This window comes from Ammospiza caudacuta, chromosome 8, assembly GCF_027887145.1.
Source record: "Ammospiza caudacuta isolate bAmmCau1 chromosome 8, bAmmCau1.pri, whole genome shotgun sequence".
Taxonomy (NCBI): Eukaryota; Metazoa; Chordata; class Aves; order Passeriformes; family Passerellidae; genus Ammospiza; species Ammospiza caudacuta.
The window spans coordinates 9,271,374-9,288,377 of record NC_080600.1 but is presented as its reverse complement, the minus strand read 5'-3'; the positions used below and the strand labels follow the sequence as shown (position 1 = coordinate 9,288,377).

Sequence of the window (17,004 nt, the reverse complement as noted above, 5' to 3'; positions counted from 1 at the left end):
GTTTGGTTGGTTTGGTTTTAGTTAATATTGAACAGAGGCATGGGACACATGGTCCTGCTCTCTTTCCTTGCATAGTCCCTGCATGCTTCTGGCTCATTGAAAGAAGGGAGTTTCTCACAGAATCACAGAATATTCTGAGCTGCAAGGGACCCAGAAGGATCATCCAGTGCAGCCCTGAAGTGGATGGGGAGTTGTCCCTTAGTGTGGAACACACAGCAGGGACGGAGTGTCTGTTCTGCTCTCATCTTACTCTTCACATGGAAAACGTGAAAATCAGGGCTAAAAGGCCAACCCTGTGTCTGTGTGGGAAGAAAAGAACCACAAGACCTGTTCTTAGTGGACACTGGTGTCAGAATACAGGATGAACTTTTTCTCCTTTGTACTTCCAGTTTCTCCTGAACTGGTCTCTTTAGAACTAGTCTCATTGTCTCCATTGCTATTCAAGCCAACAGAGCTGATAAGAGGCTGTGATAACCTCACATCTAAAATAGTTTATTTATTTCTTTTGTTTAGCTACAGTTGCTGTGTGTGGCAGCCCTGTGCCAGAGGCCTTGCTGCTGACAGGGGACAGCAGCAATGCCTTGACTCTGTTTCCATCCCTGGCAGGGGGACAGCATTGCTTCCTGTGACTCCTCGGGCGTGCTGAAGCTCTGGGACATGCGGATGCTGCTCCCCGTTCTCTCCATCGACGCAGGTCCCCACCCTGCCAACCAGGTGGCCTTTCATCGCTCTGGTAGGCTTCTAAAACAGCTTTCCTCCATAAAACATGGTTTGTTTTCCAGTCTCTCTAATCTCTCTCTAGTTCTGGAGGCAGATAACATGTGTGAGGCAGCACAGATGTGGTAATTTTGAAGAAGAAATGCCTGATTGTGGCAATGATCAATATGTTTGTTTTCTATGGGCTGAACTGCCAAATTGGATTGCTGCTCCATTTATATAAAATGAAAAATGCACGATAACAAAGAGTACAATTAATTGCAACAGTATTATATAAAATACAGAATTGATCAATGGAGGTAAAAATCATTGTGAGATTACCTATGTTCCAGTGGTGTTTATTCCCCATTACTGTTTGTTCTTTTATTTGCTAATTCTGGAGTTGCATTTCATAATGCTCTTACAAAGTCCTCTTAGAAGTGCCTCAGAACTTCATCGTGCTGACAGGGCTGCTTACTAGGCACAGGAATTGAATTAAGCAGTTATTTTTTCCTCATCAACCATGTATTACCATGTCAGCAGTACTGTGAGTGCACATTGCATTTTCATTTGAAGAGGAGCCATTCTAAAACATTTTTGTTTTAAAACAATCTTCAGTTCCAAAGCACAGACAAGCATTCCTGTTGCAACACAGAATTAGATCCTGGCTTAGGAAATGGTTTTACTCAAAGCTAGTGCAACATGATATAATACAACAATATATAACATAATATATATAGGCACATGAAAAATAAGTATACATTTGTATTATGTGTTCATAAAACATAAAGCTTTGATAGAATTTGAGGCATGATAAGGAATCATTAAAGAAAAATAATAGGATGATGTTTTGTCATAATGACCCACATACTATGGAATGCATATTATCAATATATTGAGTCTCTTGGCAGGAAACTTTGACATCAAATTCCATATTATATGTGTAGTAATTTCATGGATCTCTCTGCTGTATCATTGAATAAGGTGCTTGCATTTTCCAGGGGATAAAAAATTCATTGGCAGTGTCCAGTTTTGGGCAGCTTCCCAAAGACACGTTTAACCACTATGGTATTTATGTGTGTGATTTGGAATAAGACATCATTTTTTGTTCAGGAGGATTTGAAGAAGTTTTGCATCTTTGTTTATGGTATATAATATTGGGTCATTTGCAGCAGAACCACACCCCTGAAAAATGCAGTTGTAATAGTTCTGCCAGATGGGAACTTTTCTTTTAGAAATGTCATCAGCTTCAGGTAATCTAAATGGGCATGTTTTTCCATCATTTGGACAAAATCCAAAATTATCTCTGCAGAGGTAACCACACAACAGAGATATCAAATTGGGGTGGATGATCACAGAGAGGCAGAATGCAAAAGGATGGAATTCCAGCTGGCTGAAGATAGGCAAATACCTGGCTGAGACACGCTGTACCTGCTGCAAGAGGGGCAGAGTAGATAAAATATATCCTGTGTTTAACAGCCTGTTGGGAATGGGACATCTGCCTCAGTCAGGACCTCTGCCTGTGGAGCAGCTTGTGTTGATTTTCCTTATCAAAACATGGCTCAGTTTCCAGCTGTGTCCCTCAGTCTCTCCAGCTGATGTTACACCACCCAGTGTAAAATGCCTGACTGCATTAATAGTCAGAGGCACACATTGTTCAGCTCTTACAGGTGGATTTAATTACCAGATTAGAGAGCCATGGTTGAGCAGGTTTTTTTTCTTCTGCCCAATAATTATTTAAATGAAAGTTAATGATAGAAGAGGTTTATGAAAAGTTTGGCAGTATCAGCAAACAAGATTGAGGGTGGAGATAGGAAGGCCCCAGCTAATGGAAGAATTTGTTCTGCTTTCCTTTGTATTGTTTTCAAGTAATTATCTTTGCAAATGCAGTGTAGACAAGCACATCTTGCCTTTTGTTTTTAAGTGGTGTTACCTTTGTGGGTATGACATGCTCCAGGTGGGAGGAGTTTGTGAGTTACTGGGGTTCTCCCAATGGCATTTTTGGGGATGAGCCTTGCTGGCTCCAGTGATCCAATGCTGGTCCAGGCCTAAATGCCTGAGCAGCACTGTTAGTTAAACAGCAGCCTAAAGCCACTTCCTGCTTGACCAGAGCCACACTCAGATCTTAGATAAATTAATGACAACAGCTGTGTATAAATCTTTCTGCTTCAGCTGCACTCTGCCTCAGCTTTTCTTTAGCCCAGCTTAAAGTGGACTTTTCCATACTTGTGAATTAACAGAAAATAATTATATTATTCATTACCACTGCACTTCATGGGGATTTTCTGCTTTGTCCTGCACTTTCTGCAACAAACTCATGGTCTTTCAGTGAGAAGTGGTGATGGAGCTGCCTGGAACTCAGCCTGCTGGTGGTATTGCTCTTCAATACTGTGTCTAGTATCAGAAATTTTTCTGATGTCATACACAATTAACATATCCTTTGAATTCTGCATGCTGTGAATGGCTGACCAGAGTTACTGTGCAAGATGGACCCCCAGCATAACTGATTTTTAAACTAAATTCACTTTTACTTTTTTATGTGCAAGTCAGCAGCATCTCCACATGCACATATTCTTGTGTAGCATTCATGCATTCCTGGAGCACCCTCTTGTCACCACCTTTATTTTTTCCATTTGCTGTTTAGAAAATGTAAATGAGATTAATCACAGCTCAGCATTGCATATGTAAGAGAAGGTGCAGAAGGTTCTAGCTTGTGTGCTATGAGGTATTTATTAATTATCACAGCACATTAAAACAAACAAACCAAACAAGCCCCACTTCACAGCAACAATCCAAAATCAAGAGCAGTTACAGTAAGGCTGAGGGCAAGCAAATAATATTTGGAAAAATGCACTGCTTTATTTTGAGCTCTGGAGATACAGTGAGGTGTTAACATTTAACCTGCCTCCATCCAGGCTGGGCTGTGCTGCTCTCAGCATGAGCAAATAACCTCTCCATGCTTCTCACTATTCCCAAGGGCCATAGGTGCATGTCTTATCCTGAGGAAAAGTAGATTAAAAGAATGTAAAAGCTGTAAATGAATGTGAAAGTTGAGAAATGGCAGGATCAAGATTCTCTTGTGATACAAACCTTTTATTTTAGGAGACAACATTTCTAGGGATGCAGGAGACACATTGACAGTGAACAGATGGTACCACTGTCAGCCATGGTGGGGTCAGGGTAACTGCTCAGAGTTGCTCTCTGAAAGCAAGCTTCATTTATTTAATTACACATCACATGACATCACCCAGCACCATAACCACAAGGCAAACATTGCTCCAATGGCTGGCAATTGTTTGCTGTTCCTCTGCAGTTGTTCTTGGTGTCAAATCGCAGAGACAAATTTTCATCTCTGTTTTACCCACCCTTTTACACAACACAGAATTATTGACAAGATTTCTGGGATGTTATTGCTGGAGCATTTTCAATATTTGCATTTGATATTATTTGGGCTATTACTGATAATGCTAAAGCCACAAGCAATCCCCTCATGGAGGGGGGCATGGAGGTTAGAGCTCAGATGGTTTCCACTGATACTGAGACATCAGGTAAAGTTCCAAAATTACAGTTTTCACTGTATCCCTAATCTGGTAACAATCTGTGTGCTCAGATTTGCAAGATGTAGTCCTTGCAAATCAATCTTGCAGTGAGGTGCCCTCTCAATTTTCTCTTTGATTTCCTCAATTTTGGTTGGTGTATTGACTGCAAAGACAAGTTGGTGTTAAGGTGACAGAGCCAGGTGTCTGTCTTTGCTCCTTCTTTCCTCCTTTCCTTCACATTTTTAATAAATTGATACTCTTTAAGTGGCACTGAGGAGATAAAGCTTCATCTTGGTAGGGTGGAGAGTGGAGAGTGGAGAGTTTTCTAGGCTGGAAGAAGCTCTCCTTTGCTGGGAAGCCAACAGTGGATTTTGGAGTCAGAGGCTGAATCAGCAGTGGATGCACCTGCAACTTGCAGATCTCAGGAGGTGACTCACTGTGTGCACATATAAACAGAACTGGAGCAGGACAAGATCTTCACCCTTTGCTTGTTTTGCAGTTTCTGGAACTTACTTTCTGTATTTGTCTCCTTTTGATTACAGTAAAAGTCACACTTGATGGGAGAAGAATCCTCTAGCACAGAATTTAGCAGTAATCTCTTTAGAGGCATCTGATTTTGTCCACATAGAGCAATTATGTGCTGACATTAATGTGTGTTTTTTCCTATGCCTCCCATTTCTGACTCAAAAGCTTTTTTCATTGCAACACTTTATTGCTCTGTGTTCTTTAATCTCCAAGGCAGATTACTTGATAACATCAATTGACTCCTTAGGGTGCTTTTCCCCTTGTGGTTCAATGCCTGAATTCCTGCCTCAATTCTGACTATGTATAAGCTGTCACAGGCAATACAGCCTCAGCTTGGGTAATCTTTACTTGATTGAAGTTCTTGACAATTAACACGACCTTCTGATCACTGATTCTGGGTATTGAGAAAAAACAAACCATGAAGGATTAAACAATTGTTAAAGTTAAGTGTTTTTTCTCCCCCTTCCCCAGTCTCACCATGAGCCAAACATCTCTCCTTCCCTCTTCCTGCTTTCTTCTTGCCTTGTTTTTGCTGTGGGCTGTGCTCCATCATCCCAATTCCTTTGGTGCAGCAACAGGGGATGCAGGAGGAGTGTAATTCTTTGGATTTGTGCTGGCACTTGCCCTTTCACTCAGACAACTCCCAGTTCTGGTTACTACTCAGTTCAGACTTGCCCCAGTGCTGTAACTCCTCCTGACAGGACAGCAAAGGGACCAAGCTGTGGTTTTGGAGCACATCTTTTAAATCTTTGAAAGATTTGCTCTTTACATAGAGAATTGAGTCTTATTTTGCTGCCTGCTTTGATTTTCATTCAGGCCTTTTCCAAGTCCATTTGTAATTTTACATCATTTTTTCCTCTCCTTGTTCCCATCAGGAATTGCTTCATGTCTGTCCCTTCAGAACCATTTGTTTTTCTGTGGTCAGCATTACAAGATCTGTGGGTTTTCCCTGCATCCCTGTACACCCATTTCTGTACTAACTAAGCATTCACATGGTCTGTTTCTTTTGTATATAATTGATCCACATTCTCACAGATCTTGCTTAATGAGCACAAATGCAGCCACCTGCATATCTTAGTTTGCCATTTATTATTTGATAATCAGCACTTTTAGGTCATCTTCACTTTCCTCTTGGCTTCAGCTCATGTGCAAGTGCTGTGTCAGGGCTGTGTGTCTGATCTGTGTCTGCCTCCTCTGGCCAAGCAGTAGTCAGGGAAAACTCCTTTTCTTTCCTTCCAGGAGGGGATAGGGCTGAACACCAAAGTCAGGCCTTTTGCTTTATGCTGGCAAGTTTCAAGCAGTGATGGCTCTCCATTTCTCCTTTGTCTTGTCCGTCCCTCTCTGATTCTTCAGTCTAAACTTGAATATACCTTTATAAAACTCCCCTTTAAAGCATGTGATATGTGTTTGGTCCGTGTTTGAATATGGAGCCCTACTTTAAACTGATGGGTGGGAGATAAACTTTCAGGTCCATTCATTGACCAAGCTGTTTGTATACAAGCCAAAGATTTTCAAAAGTGATTCCTTGGATAGAAGGAGTACTGGTGGGGTGGTTCACCTCAGCCACACTGGGAAAAATGTTTAGTCCTTTGTGCCTCCAGGTGAAATCCCTGCTTTGGCAGAGCAGATGCCATTGCCCCAGCTGTGTGCTGTTTGTCACTGCCCCAGTATTGATGTTTTGTCCCTAGGTAGCCCTCCCAGCCCACGTGTTTGCACTGGTGAATCCATTAGTGGGCTCCCTGGGGAGATTCCAGCGTGGTGGGAGTGGGTTTATACAAGCCATGGCCTATTTTCCAGCCCTGATCATGCTGCTTTGCCTGGGAAGTGAGATCAACAAGATGTCCCTGTCAGCCCCTTTCCCTGAGGAGTGCTTACAGCATCTGTTGGCCATCCTTAATTACTCCTATGGTCAGCATGGGAATAAAAGGATGTATGCAAGACTGAATTATTCAACAATAATCCCTTGTCTCATAATTCTCACTCCTTCCCTCTCTGCTGCTCTATGCCATCTTTTCTCATTCACAACATCTGTTTTCCTGACCGTAAAAATGCTTTAATTGGGAGGCAATGGGTAGATTGGACTTACACAAATAAGAGCTGATTGACAGATCATTTTGTCTCCTTGTTTCATGGGGTAGGAAACTATCACTCTCCTTATTTCTGACTGTTGCAGTTTGCCAAAGGGAAAAGGCTGGCAATGAATTTTCCCCCTTTGTTGATCAGGGGGAGAGTTGTGCTGTGCAGTATTTCTGTTGTGTCATGGCCATTTTTCAATACAAGCAAACGCCACAATATTTAAATATGGTGCAAGGGAAAGAAAAGGGATTCTTAAAATATACGGCTTTATTTTCAGTGCAGACATAATTTAAAATGTATGAAATATTTGTCCTTTGGAAAGGAGAGGGAGGTGGCTTGGAACTCCTGTATTTTACATTTTTTGCCCTGATTGCAGATAGTGTTTTGTGTCTGGCTGTGTTTGCTGAGCTAATGAGGGTGGGGACTGTGCTACTGCAGGCGATTGCTTTGAGCACTGAGCACTTTGAACAGATTAGCCCCATTGATATTCCCTTCATCTTTGTTAGAGGGGCATGCTTCCTTCCCTGGAGTGCCAGGAGATGGACAGCTATTTAATAGAGCCAGCCTTTTTCAAGTACAGGCTGTACTCCTGAATATCCCCATCTCCCCTACCTGCAGATTTCCCACAGAAAAACAATGTTCTGGAAGCCAGGGTTGTTCCTCATTAGAGCAATATATTGACCTGATAGGGGGGGTTTGGAGGACCTCAGGGTGACTGGGTTATCATCTGTCTGGTTAAATGTTATTCTTCAAGGAGAAGCAACAGTTCCAGCAGTTCAGGCAGACAGCCAAAACATGGGGATGAGCAAATTGTTTGTTCCAAGAGTAAATGAAGGGAATGTCCACATGAATTTTGCCATCCTTGTATTAAACTAACAGAAGCTGAAAATTGGAGCTTTATTCATCCCAAGTGGGGCATAACTGATCAAAATTTTGATTCTCCAGCAGCTATCCACAAACTGAATTAAAATGGCTTGCAAGAAGTTGGTTTTTTTTCTAATCTTATTTTAACTAGGCACAAGTCTTAAAATAATAATGTATTCAACCTCTCATCTCTAACATTTACTGCTTTTGTAACTTTACCAGGTTCATGGATTCCATTTTATATGTATTGTTTATATTAATTCCAGCTCACAGAGTGCTGCAATTAGCCCATTCCCACTTTGAATGTATTTACAGTGATAAAAGAGAACTCCTTACTTTCACTCAGACTGCACAGCTCTATCCCAAGCCTGGCTTAGATACAAGAGCTTCATCTCCTGATTAACTTACTCCTGCAGACAGTCAGGGATGAAGGACCTCTGAAAGTCAGCACAGCCTTTCTTCCATGAAAGCTCCTCTTAAATATCGACAGCTCCCCAGGTCCTGTGTTTTGAGTACAGCATCTGTATGTAAAGAGAGGATCAATAGTGCATTCATCATTCATATCCTGTAATAAAGGAAAGGGATTTCTGAAATATTGGGTTAGTATTTGTGGGTCCTTTCTGTGTGTTAAATATGGAAGGTGGAATGACCATGGCAATCTCTGCCAAGGACTGGATAGGTCAGGCAATCTGCAAGGGGACAGCCGTTTGCATCTTTGTCACTGCCAAAATTAAACATAAAGTCATCAGTAATCGAGAGTCATTAGTTAGCTGGGAGCTTTGTGGGCTGACCCAGGCTTGTGCTGGGAGTGGAGAAAACACATTTAGGAAAACAGAGAACCTGGTAGTTTTGTTTAAGGGAAGCAAACCCTGAGAGAGGAGAAAGAGTCTAGAGGGGCTGGGATGCTGTGGATAGAAAAGTAATCCTTGTGACTGCCTAAGTAACTCAAGTATGCTGTTTCAAACGTAAGGATAATTTAGGGAATTTGGTCTGTTCACCCACTATTCTTTTCCCTCTTAGAAAGCAAAGTATTTAATATTGTAGATTAAAACTTAGAGATGAAATGTCAGTTCCATAAAAAAAAAAGATAAACTGTCCATAACCAGCATTTTTCTTTCTCCTTTGTGGGGGTAAAAACTATGCCAGTCTATGCTGAGTTTGAATAACACACGTTCAGTAACTCAAAACTCAAATGTCCTCTTTTTTCAATATTCATTTTTAAAGTAACCAAAGTCCAAAAGAAATACCTGTATTGTGATTACCAAGAAAGTTTTGAATCCTTGAACAGCTCCTCCACTTGGTAAATGGAATATATTAATGAACTAGATCTTTTCAGAGCTTGGAAAGTGGCACTTCTTTTCAAGAAAGAGATCATCTTTGAATTAAAAGTATGCTGTCTTTAGCCTTTTTTTATTTTTATTTTATTGACAAATTGTCACAGGAGCTAAAGTGTGTAATCATCAATAACAAGTGATCCATGGGGCTATGCAAAATCTATTGATTAACAATGTAATCTCCATACAGATGTCCTAGGAGTGCTTGTTATTTTTTATGGGCTAATCTGGGAGTCCTGCTTGCACTTCAAGGGGCAGCTACAGGAAGGTGAGTGAGACAAAGTTCAGGGCATCTCTGCAGTTGCCTGGCAGCATCTTTGGTGAAAGGGGAAAAATGCCACCAGTTGCTCCCACCACAGAATGTGCAGCCTCCTTTTGTCAAGCTTGCATGGGTAAAAAGTAAACCCATTTCCATGAAAGGAATTCAAAGCCTGAGACAAAATCCTCTTTGTCATGAAAGCATGATTTTAATTTGTTTTTAAGGCTGTTCCACTACTAAGAAAATCCTGATTTAGATGCCTTTGAGGCATTTAACTTAGACTTATGCAGAGCTATTCCTCAGAGAAAATTGGATGTAATTTTAGGATTAGGTAACTGACCGAGGAATGAGAAAGAGAGGGAGAGAGAGTGCAAAGCTTGCATATCCACTTTGTCCAGATGGATATTCACTAGGAAACCTTCAAACTGCTCATAAATATTGCCTGTCCTTTTGTAAAGGCTCCCACCAGCAAGCCCATGGTCATTTCCTGGGCAGAAAAGAGGTTTTGCATTGAAACTGTTGGGCAACTAAATAAAGTATTTTATTTCCCTTTCTTTTGCTGTGGCAAAATATTATACATAATGATGAATGGGAAAATAAGCAAGGAAAGAAGCTCTATAAACAGCCTCCAACTCCTGACTTGAATATTTGAGCTGTTTGTTTGGGGTTTTTTCCTCTGGAATGACTTCCTTTATTTCTTTTCCTGTTTTTCAACTCATTTATGAAGAGCTGTTATCTCTCTGAGTATCACATGCTCTTGGGGAGTAGGGTAAAATCTACTTCCTTTCAGTCTTCCTAAACTAAATTGAGTGTAAAAAGGAAATATCTTAATCCTTTTTCCCCCCTTCTAGAACAACAAAGAGGTCGTGATGACAGTGAATTCTTTAATGTTGGGTTTATGTCAAATATCATTTCCTCCTTTGACATTTTATATTGCAAGTGAATATGTGTGCAATACCTCAGTGACCTGCCTGAAAACACAGAAAAGAAAGAAAAGCAGAGCGTTTCTGGTCTGTGGTGGCAGTGTCCAGCTGGGCAGGAGGAAATGCTGAGGGCAACAGATAAACTCAGGAAATGCTGTGGTTTCCCTGGCCCTCTCCTGTGGGTCAGGGCTCCCAGAACTGGCTCCTCATGCACTTCCATGTTCATGGATCTCTCCTGTGGGTCAGGGCTCCCAGAACTGGCTCCTCATGCACTTCCGTGTTCATGGATCTCTCCTGTGGGTCAGGGCTCCCAGAACTGGCTCCTCATGCACTTCAGTGTTCCTGGGTCTGTGAAACTTTTGGTTTGGCACTTTGTATTTCCAGCAGAGCCCTTAGCCATGTGGAAGTACCTCCCTGCCTGTGCTCTAAATCTCTTAATGATACATTCTGATTCTCATACTGTGGGAATTATTGGATAATTGTTCCTTGTTCAACCTCTTCCTGCTGGCACATCTTCCCTGCTCTCTTTGTGGAGCTGAAGACTCTGTGTCTATTTAATCTCCTAAATACATAAGCTATTCCTCCTCTTTGTTCATTTGTTGCCCTTCTGTAAATCTTATTTTGGGTACTTCCTATAAAAAGGGAGAAGAGGGGTGAGTCTGATATGATGTTTTCAAGATGTGCTTAAATCAGGGTTTTAAATAGAGGCCTAATAAGGGTTTTTTAGTTTCTTCTCTAGCTTTTGGGTTTTTCCCCCCAGTCTTAATTCTTGACATTATAACAAGGTGATGTTTTCAAAGAAGTATCCATGGTGGCTGGGAGATCTCTGTCCTGAATGACAAAGGACAGTTTACTGTCTGTCACTGGATTTGTATAATTAAGAATACTTTTGTTTATTTGAATCATTTAATGTTTCTCAGAATTCAGTTCCATCTTTTATTTCAATTCCATCTGCCTTTCTATTCTTTAATCCAGCATCTTGGGATTCTTCAATCACTCTGTGAAATGTGCTGTTGTCTTGAAAAATATGAATAATTTTATTTTTTCAGTGTTAATCTTCACATCCTTTAAGAAGAAGAAATTTTTGATGTGCTGACTAGCACAGGTCCCAAAATAAATGTCACATTCTTCTGGTAATCTGTATTTTTCTCACTTGTCTGTCCTATTGGAAAGAGTCCATTTTTTCCCTCCCAATTTTGGTCATCAAAACTGTTGGGAAATTAAGTATCTAATGTCAGCCTGTTCACCCTTATTCCTGTGCTTCTTGGCCAATTTCTGACCAATTTTTGTGCTGTAAAAGATATGATAACTCCTCATTGTGGTATTGTATTTCCTCATGCATCAGCTCAATCTGCTCCTTATTATTCAACTGAGTTCATTGGACCTGTAAATAAATCCCAGGTACCAGCTGGGACTTTCTCAGGCTCTTTTCAGAAGTTGCTGTCACATTTACCACCTTCCATTCCTCTGCTCCTTGGGCCAGGCTAAGCAGTTGCTTCAGGAGCAATTTCAGTTAATTTCACATTTAATGTTCCTGTTTGAATACTTTCTGCTTCTGGCAAGTATTTAATCACCTCATTCTAAGATTTTGGACTTGTGTTTCCTGTTAAGTAGCCAAACCAGTCTGTCTGAGGAGTTACAAAAGCAGTCAGCTCTCTGCACGGCTCTGCCTGGTGGGATTGCAGCTGCTTGAGGATGGCTGGAATAATGCACAGGTGCCTTTGGAATCCCTCACAGAGGAGAGGGATTTAAGCTATTGCTATGTGGGTCACCTGGCTTCCTTTGCATGACCTCATCTTCAAAGGAATGGATGACTATTCCCACTAAAGGAATGAGTCAGCAATTCCTTCAAACAAAGACATCTATCTATATAATAGAAAGTGTTTTGGTTGCTCAGCTGATGTGCATCTGAAGTTGGGTGTTAAAATTAGGAGTTAAATTGTTAACACTGTCCTGGGAGTGCAAGGTTCACTGAATTTGAGCATTTTACTCTGCAGTCCATGAAAAAAAAAGAGTAACTTAAAACACAGTCTGTTAAATCCATTGCCTTCTACTGCCTGGTAGAGCTGTAGTAGTAGTTGATAACAACCTTTTATTGAGGATCATCCCTTTTTGTGTTCCAGACTGCAGTCCCAGCTGTCTCCTTAAAACTCTGGTACACAGTTATGTGCATTTGGCCAAACAGGTCTTTCCTTGCATCAGTGGCATTATTAACATCTCCATTTTGTGCCCAGTATTGAGGGGGTTTATTTTCTATTGTGTATTCTTTTTCCTTCAATTTCCATGCCCCAGCCAGTCATCCTGAGTGGCACTTGGAACGTACCTGATAGCATAACAGGCATTTATAAGTGACTGAAATTAATGATTAGTATTTTAGCTGTGCTTGCAAGCTGACTTTAGGCACTGGCACGATTAGGAGTCATTGGCTGATGGACCAGCAAAATAATGGGCTTCATTTAAGCAGATGAAGCCTCTGAGTCAGACCCCAAGCAGGGCAGATCTGTGCCAGTGCTGGCCTTGCTCAGCACTGGGGCTGAGGGGGCTCCTCCACCTTCCTCCAAGTGCCAGGAATGAGTGAACAACCTGGCTTGAGAAACTCACAGCCCTCCTGTTCCAGCTCCTGCATCTGATGTGGAGTGCTTGAATCTGGGACTGCTGAGCCTTATGGTGCAGGTATTGTGAGTGATGTAATGTGCTGCTGATTTTTTTTCATTAATTAACACATTTATTTAAGTAAATTAGTAGGCAGTTCTGATGCTTGATGGGATATTGCAGGCATAGTAAACACAAGGTTATTGAGTATAATGAACACCACTTCTCTGGCATCAGAGCAAGTCATAGGGAAAGGAAACGGGAAAGGAAATCAATAAGAAGAACCAAGCCCATAGAAATTATTAAGGATCACCTCCTTCAGAACCCCTCAGCTAATGAAAAAAGGTGCTCTCCTGAAATATTACCCAGAGCCTAATCTGGTAGATACACACAGTGTTTGGAGAGGCCAATGATGTTTGCTGGGAAGTGCTGAGCATCCTCATGGCGTTGTGTACCTTGTGCAGCAGGTTCTCTGTGGCAGCCTTGGGCTTCTTGGGCCAAGGTGGAGGCTGCCTTGAGTCTCAGTGTTGCTTCTTTAAAGGGAAGAGAAGTCTGAGCCTGTGACCTCCCCTTCTTGGCTTCTGTGAAACTGCAGCATGCTCTGGGTGGCTGTTCTGTAATCAGCCAAGCCAGCCCCTGCCAGTGCCACCATGCTGTGTGTAGGGCATCCCCCACACTGCAGGGCACCCAGCTGGGATGGTGCAGGCTGAACCTGCAGCAGGCTCCTCTGCCTGTCTCTAGTGGTTGGTTAGCTCACTCATCCCAGCTCTGAGAAGTTTTCCAAACACAGCTTCACTGAGAGCCATGGGAATTTAAATCTCTGCATGTGCCTGCTGCTGGCCTGAGGGCTCCTGGGGCTGCCTGTTTCAAACTCTTACACTAACCAGGTCTCTGGTACATGTTTTATGATAATTCCTTTTAATTCTTTGCTCATTTGTTTTCTGTTGTTACTTCTCTTTTGCTGCTACAAAAGCTCTTCTGTTCTTACATTTGATGTTCACTTCTGTGATTTGTCCTGATGTTCTCTGCGATTATAAGTTTGAGTAGTACTGAGGTGAATTAATAATTCAGCAGATCCAAAATGACACAGACTGGGTTGCTCCATAGCTGTGAGCACAATCACACCCATAACACAGAGCTGACATCCACCTTGTGTACAAGTACATGTGGATTATGGTCCTATGGCTCTGCACAGTTTTGCTCTTAACATCCATCTTCACAGTCTGTTTGGGCTCTTTGGAATGATGTACTAAAGGCTGGATGAGGAGGTTTTATTTCCAGAAATTTTACTTCCAGAAATTAGTTCATAGGTGTGTGGGGCTTGTCTTGGTAAAGATTTGGCAGAGTGGTCATTAGGAAATGGTAGATCCCATGCTCCCAATTGAATTAGCTGTGTGATTCTGTCAGCTGTGCTGTGGGGCACTGTTGTACCATGTGGGCATGAATTCAGTGTCCTGCACTGGACTCCTCTCTTGTGTGATCTGATTTGTTCTTCTCCTGCCATTGGTGGAGGAGAGAGCTGAACCCCAGTACAGCGTGGCCATCACCATGGAAACATGCTGGTGGGTGCAGCCTCCCCAGAAGAGGAGCACAGAATCACCAAGTCACAGACTGGTTTGGGTAAGGACCTTAAGGGTCATCTCATTCCATTGCCTGCCATGGGACCTTCCACCATCCCAGGTTGCTCCAAGCCCATCCAGCCTGGCCTTGGACACTTCCAAGGATGGGGCAGCCACAGCTTCTCTGGGCACCCTGTGCCAGGGCCTCACCACCCTCACAGGGAAGAATTTCTTGCTAATATCACATCTAAACCTACCCTCTGTCAGTTTGAACCCTTCCCTCCTTGTACTGTGATTTCCTGACAGAGTCCTTCTCCAGCTTCCCTGTGCCCCTTTAGATACTGAAAGGGGCTCTGAGGTCTCCACACAACCTTCTCTTCTGAATAATCCCAAATTTCTCAGCCTGATTTCACAGAGGACATGCTCTAGTCTGGGATTCAATCATTTAGTGTCTTCTGTAGTCCTGGCCCAACTAAAGTAAAAGCACCTTCATATGCTCAGTGATTTAAAATCACTGAACATAGCTCAGCCCATCTACTGCCACATACATAATCAGTTTGGGTATTTCTAAGCAAAACAAATACTTCCAAAGGAGCTATTGCAAACAGATGGACTAACATTAATAAAATAGGCAGTTCCCTCTTTAAGGGTTTTGTTGGAATAAAATGGATTGTTTTTATTGAGATTTAAACTGCAGTTTGCTTAAATTATTTTTATATTTGCCCATTATATTGTGAACATATGAAATGGGCAAAATGTTAAGAATAATTAAGCAGAGTGGTCCTGAATACCCTGGCAAGTCTGAAAAATCATATAGAAGAGAAAGCAGCTATCTGTGGAGCTGCCAATTCTACTTATATAAGCCCATCTGTTTAGATCTACAGCTGTTCCCTAAAGAAGAATACATCTTATGTGAAGAATTCCCACCAGATCCCTCAGACATTTCATCATACAAGAATGCTCTTCCTGTTTGTTCTCTCTCTCTCTTCATAAGAAACTATACAATTAATGGTTTTAGTGTGGTCTCATAGAACATTTGCAAGACAAATTATGGACTTAGCGTTAAAATTAAAAGAGTTTATTCTCTTCTGGTTTCATAATGAATACAAACAGTTGCAAACCATGTGCACATACCTACAGTGGCTCAAAGTCTGGTCTCCTGTTTTTCTTTCCCCTTCCACTTTTTTATTTTCAACTGGAGGCCTTCAGACCATCTCTTGTCAAACCTAAGGTATAGATTATTTTGTATCTAATTGGTCATGTGGAAAGTCTTCTTGTGGGGTGTCAACTTCTTTTATTGTAAAACTTCTTTTTAAAAGAGAAAGAGGAATTGGGGAGCTCCAAACTTTGTGTTTCCCTGTGTGCCCCAGTCCCAGGACTTCTACAAATGTAGAGCTAATGCTGTACATTCCCTGCCTGAGGTTCCATCCTTAGAACTACTTCAACAACAATATTGCCTGAATAATATCAGATACAAGGATGTGGACTTGTTTGATCTTTTTATTAAATCCTGGTATCAAAGTGGATTTATCCACTCTCAAAGATAAGATGGAAGGATGCCAGCCTTTGAAGATCATTTGCATTTCTTTCATTTGGTGGCCTAATCTTCTTCCTACTCTATTGAACTTTGGTAAAATTGCTTTAGAATTCTTAGAACAAATAAAAACCTCTAAAGAGTTCTAACTTCTGATTTAATTATCAAAGTGTAAATTCTTTACATAAACTATAGTGACATGGCAAATAAAAAATAAAATGAGGCCAAGTCAAAAAAGGCGCAAATTAAATTAGCCCCTTCAAAGAAATATGGACTTGATTGCAAGTTTTGAATTACAGATTTAGAATGAGGATGGGTTTTCTCCTTGTCAGTTTCTTTGGAACCAAAATTTGTGACTTCATCTCACTTTCAGCAGTGACCTCCCACCCAGCTTTAGTGGTTCAGGTGTTTGGAAGACTGCTGCTCTCTTCCCAGGCAGGTAATTCCATTCTGACCACCAAAACCTTCCTTACTCTTTGAGCTTCCCACCACAGCATTTCCTAGTGGAGACTTTCCATGAAGTTCCAGCCTTCATTGCCAAGGTAAAATTAGAATTTTTCTGTCACTCCAAAGGATGAATGTTTTACCTAATTTTTACTCTCTTTGTTGCAAACAGTGACTGGCTGTGTTTTAGGTAAGAATTTCTTCCCAGACTGGGTTGCCAGGCATTGGAAGGGGCTGCCAAAGAAGTGTTGGAGTCCCCATCCCTGGTGGTGCTCAAGGATCTCCTGGATGTAGCACTCAGTGCTCTGGGCTGGGTGACAAGGTGGGGATCAGTCACAGGTTGGACTCAATGACCTTGGAGGCCTTTTCCAATCTTAATGATTCTTGGATTCTGGGATTTTACACAGATTTCTCCATATCTCTGTAGGCATAGTAGTCTTCAGCTGTTCAGTTGTAACAAAATACCTTTCCCACCCCATCCAGTGATTCCAGCAGTCCAAAGCATGGATTAAAGGAGAGGTTTATATTTAAGAATAGATCACAGCTAAAGAAATTCAGAGTATTATGGGATTCTCTGTCAAGACCTTTGAAGATACTGTCTAAAACACTTTTTAACTGCTTGGCTCTATCAGCTGTGGGGAGTTATCATCTCTATTTCC

At 41.6% G+C, this 17,004-nt stretch overlaps 1 protein-coding gene across 1 annotated transcript in view; it reads left to right on the top strand.

Moving 5' to 3' along the window:
* The window catches only part of SPAG16 (sperm associated antigen 16), a 391,289-nt gene that overhangs the window by 285,537 nt on the left and 88,748 nt on the right, over positions 1–17,004 (top strand). Inside the window, exon 15 of the mRNA XM_058809453.1 lies at positions 607–733. Coding sequence (XP_058665436.1) covers positions 607–733 — 127 coding nt within the window. The remainder of the gene's footprint in view (positions 1–606; positions 734–17,004) is intronic.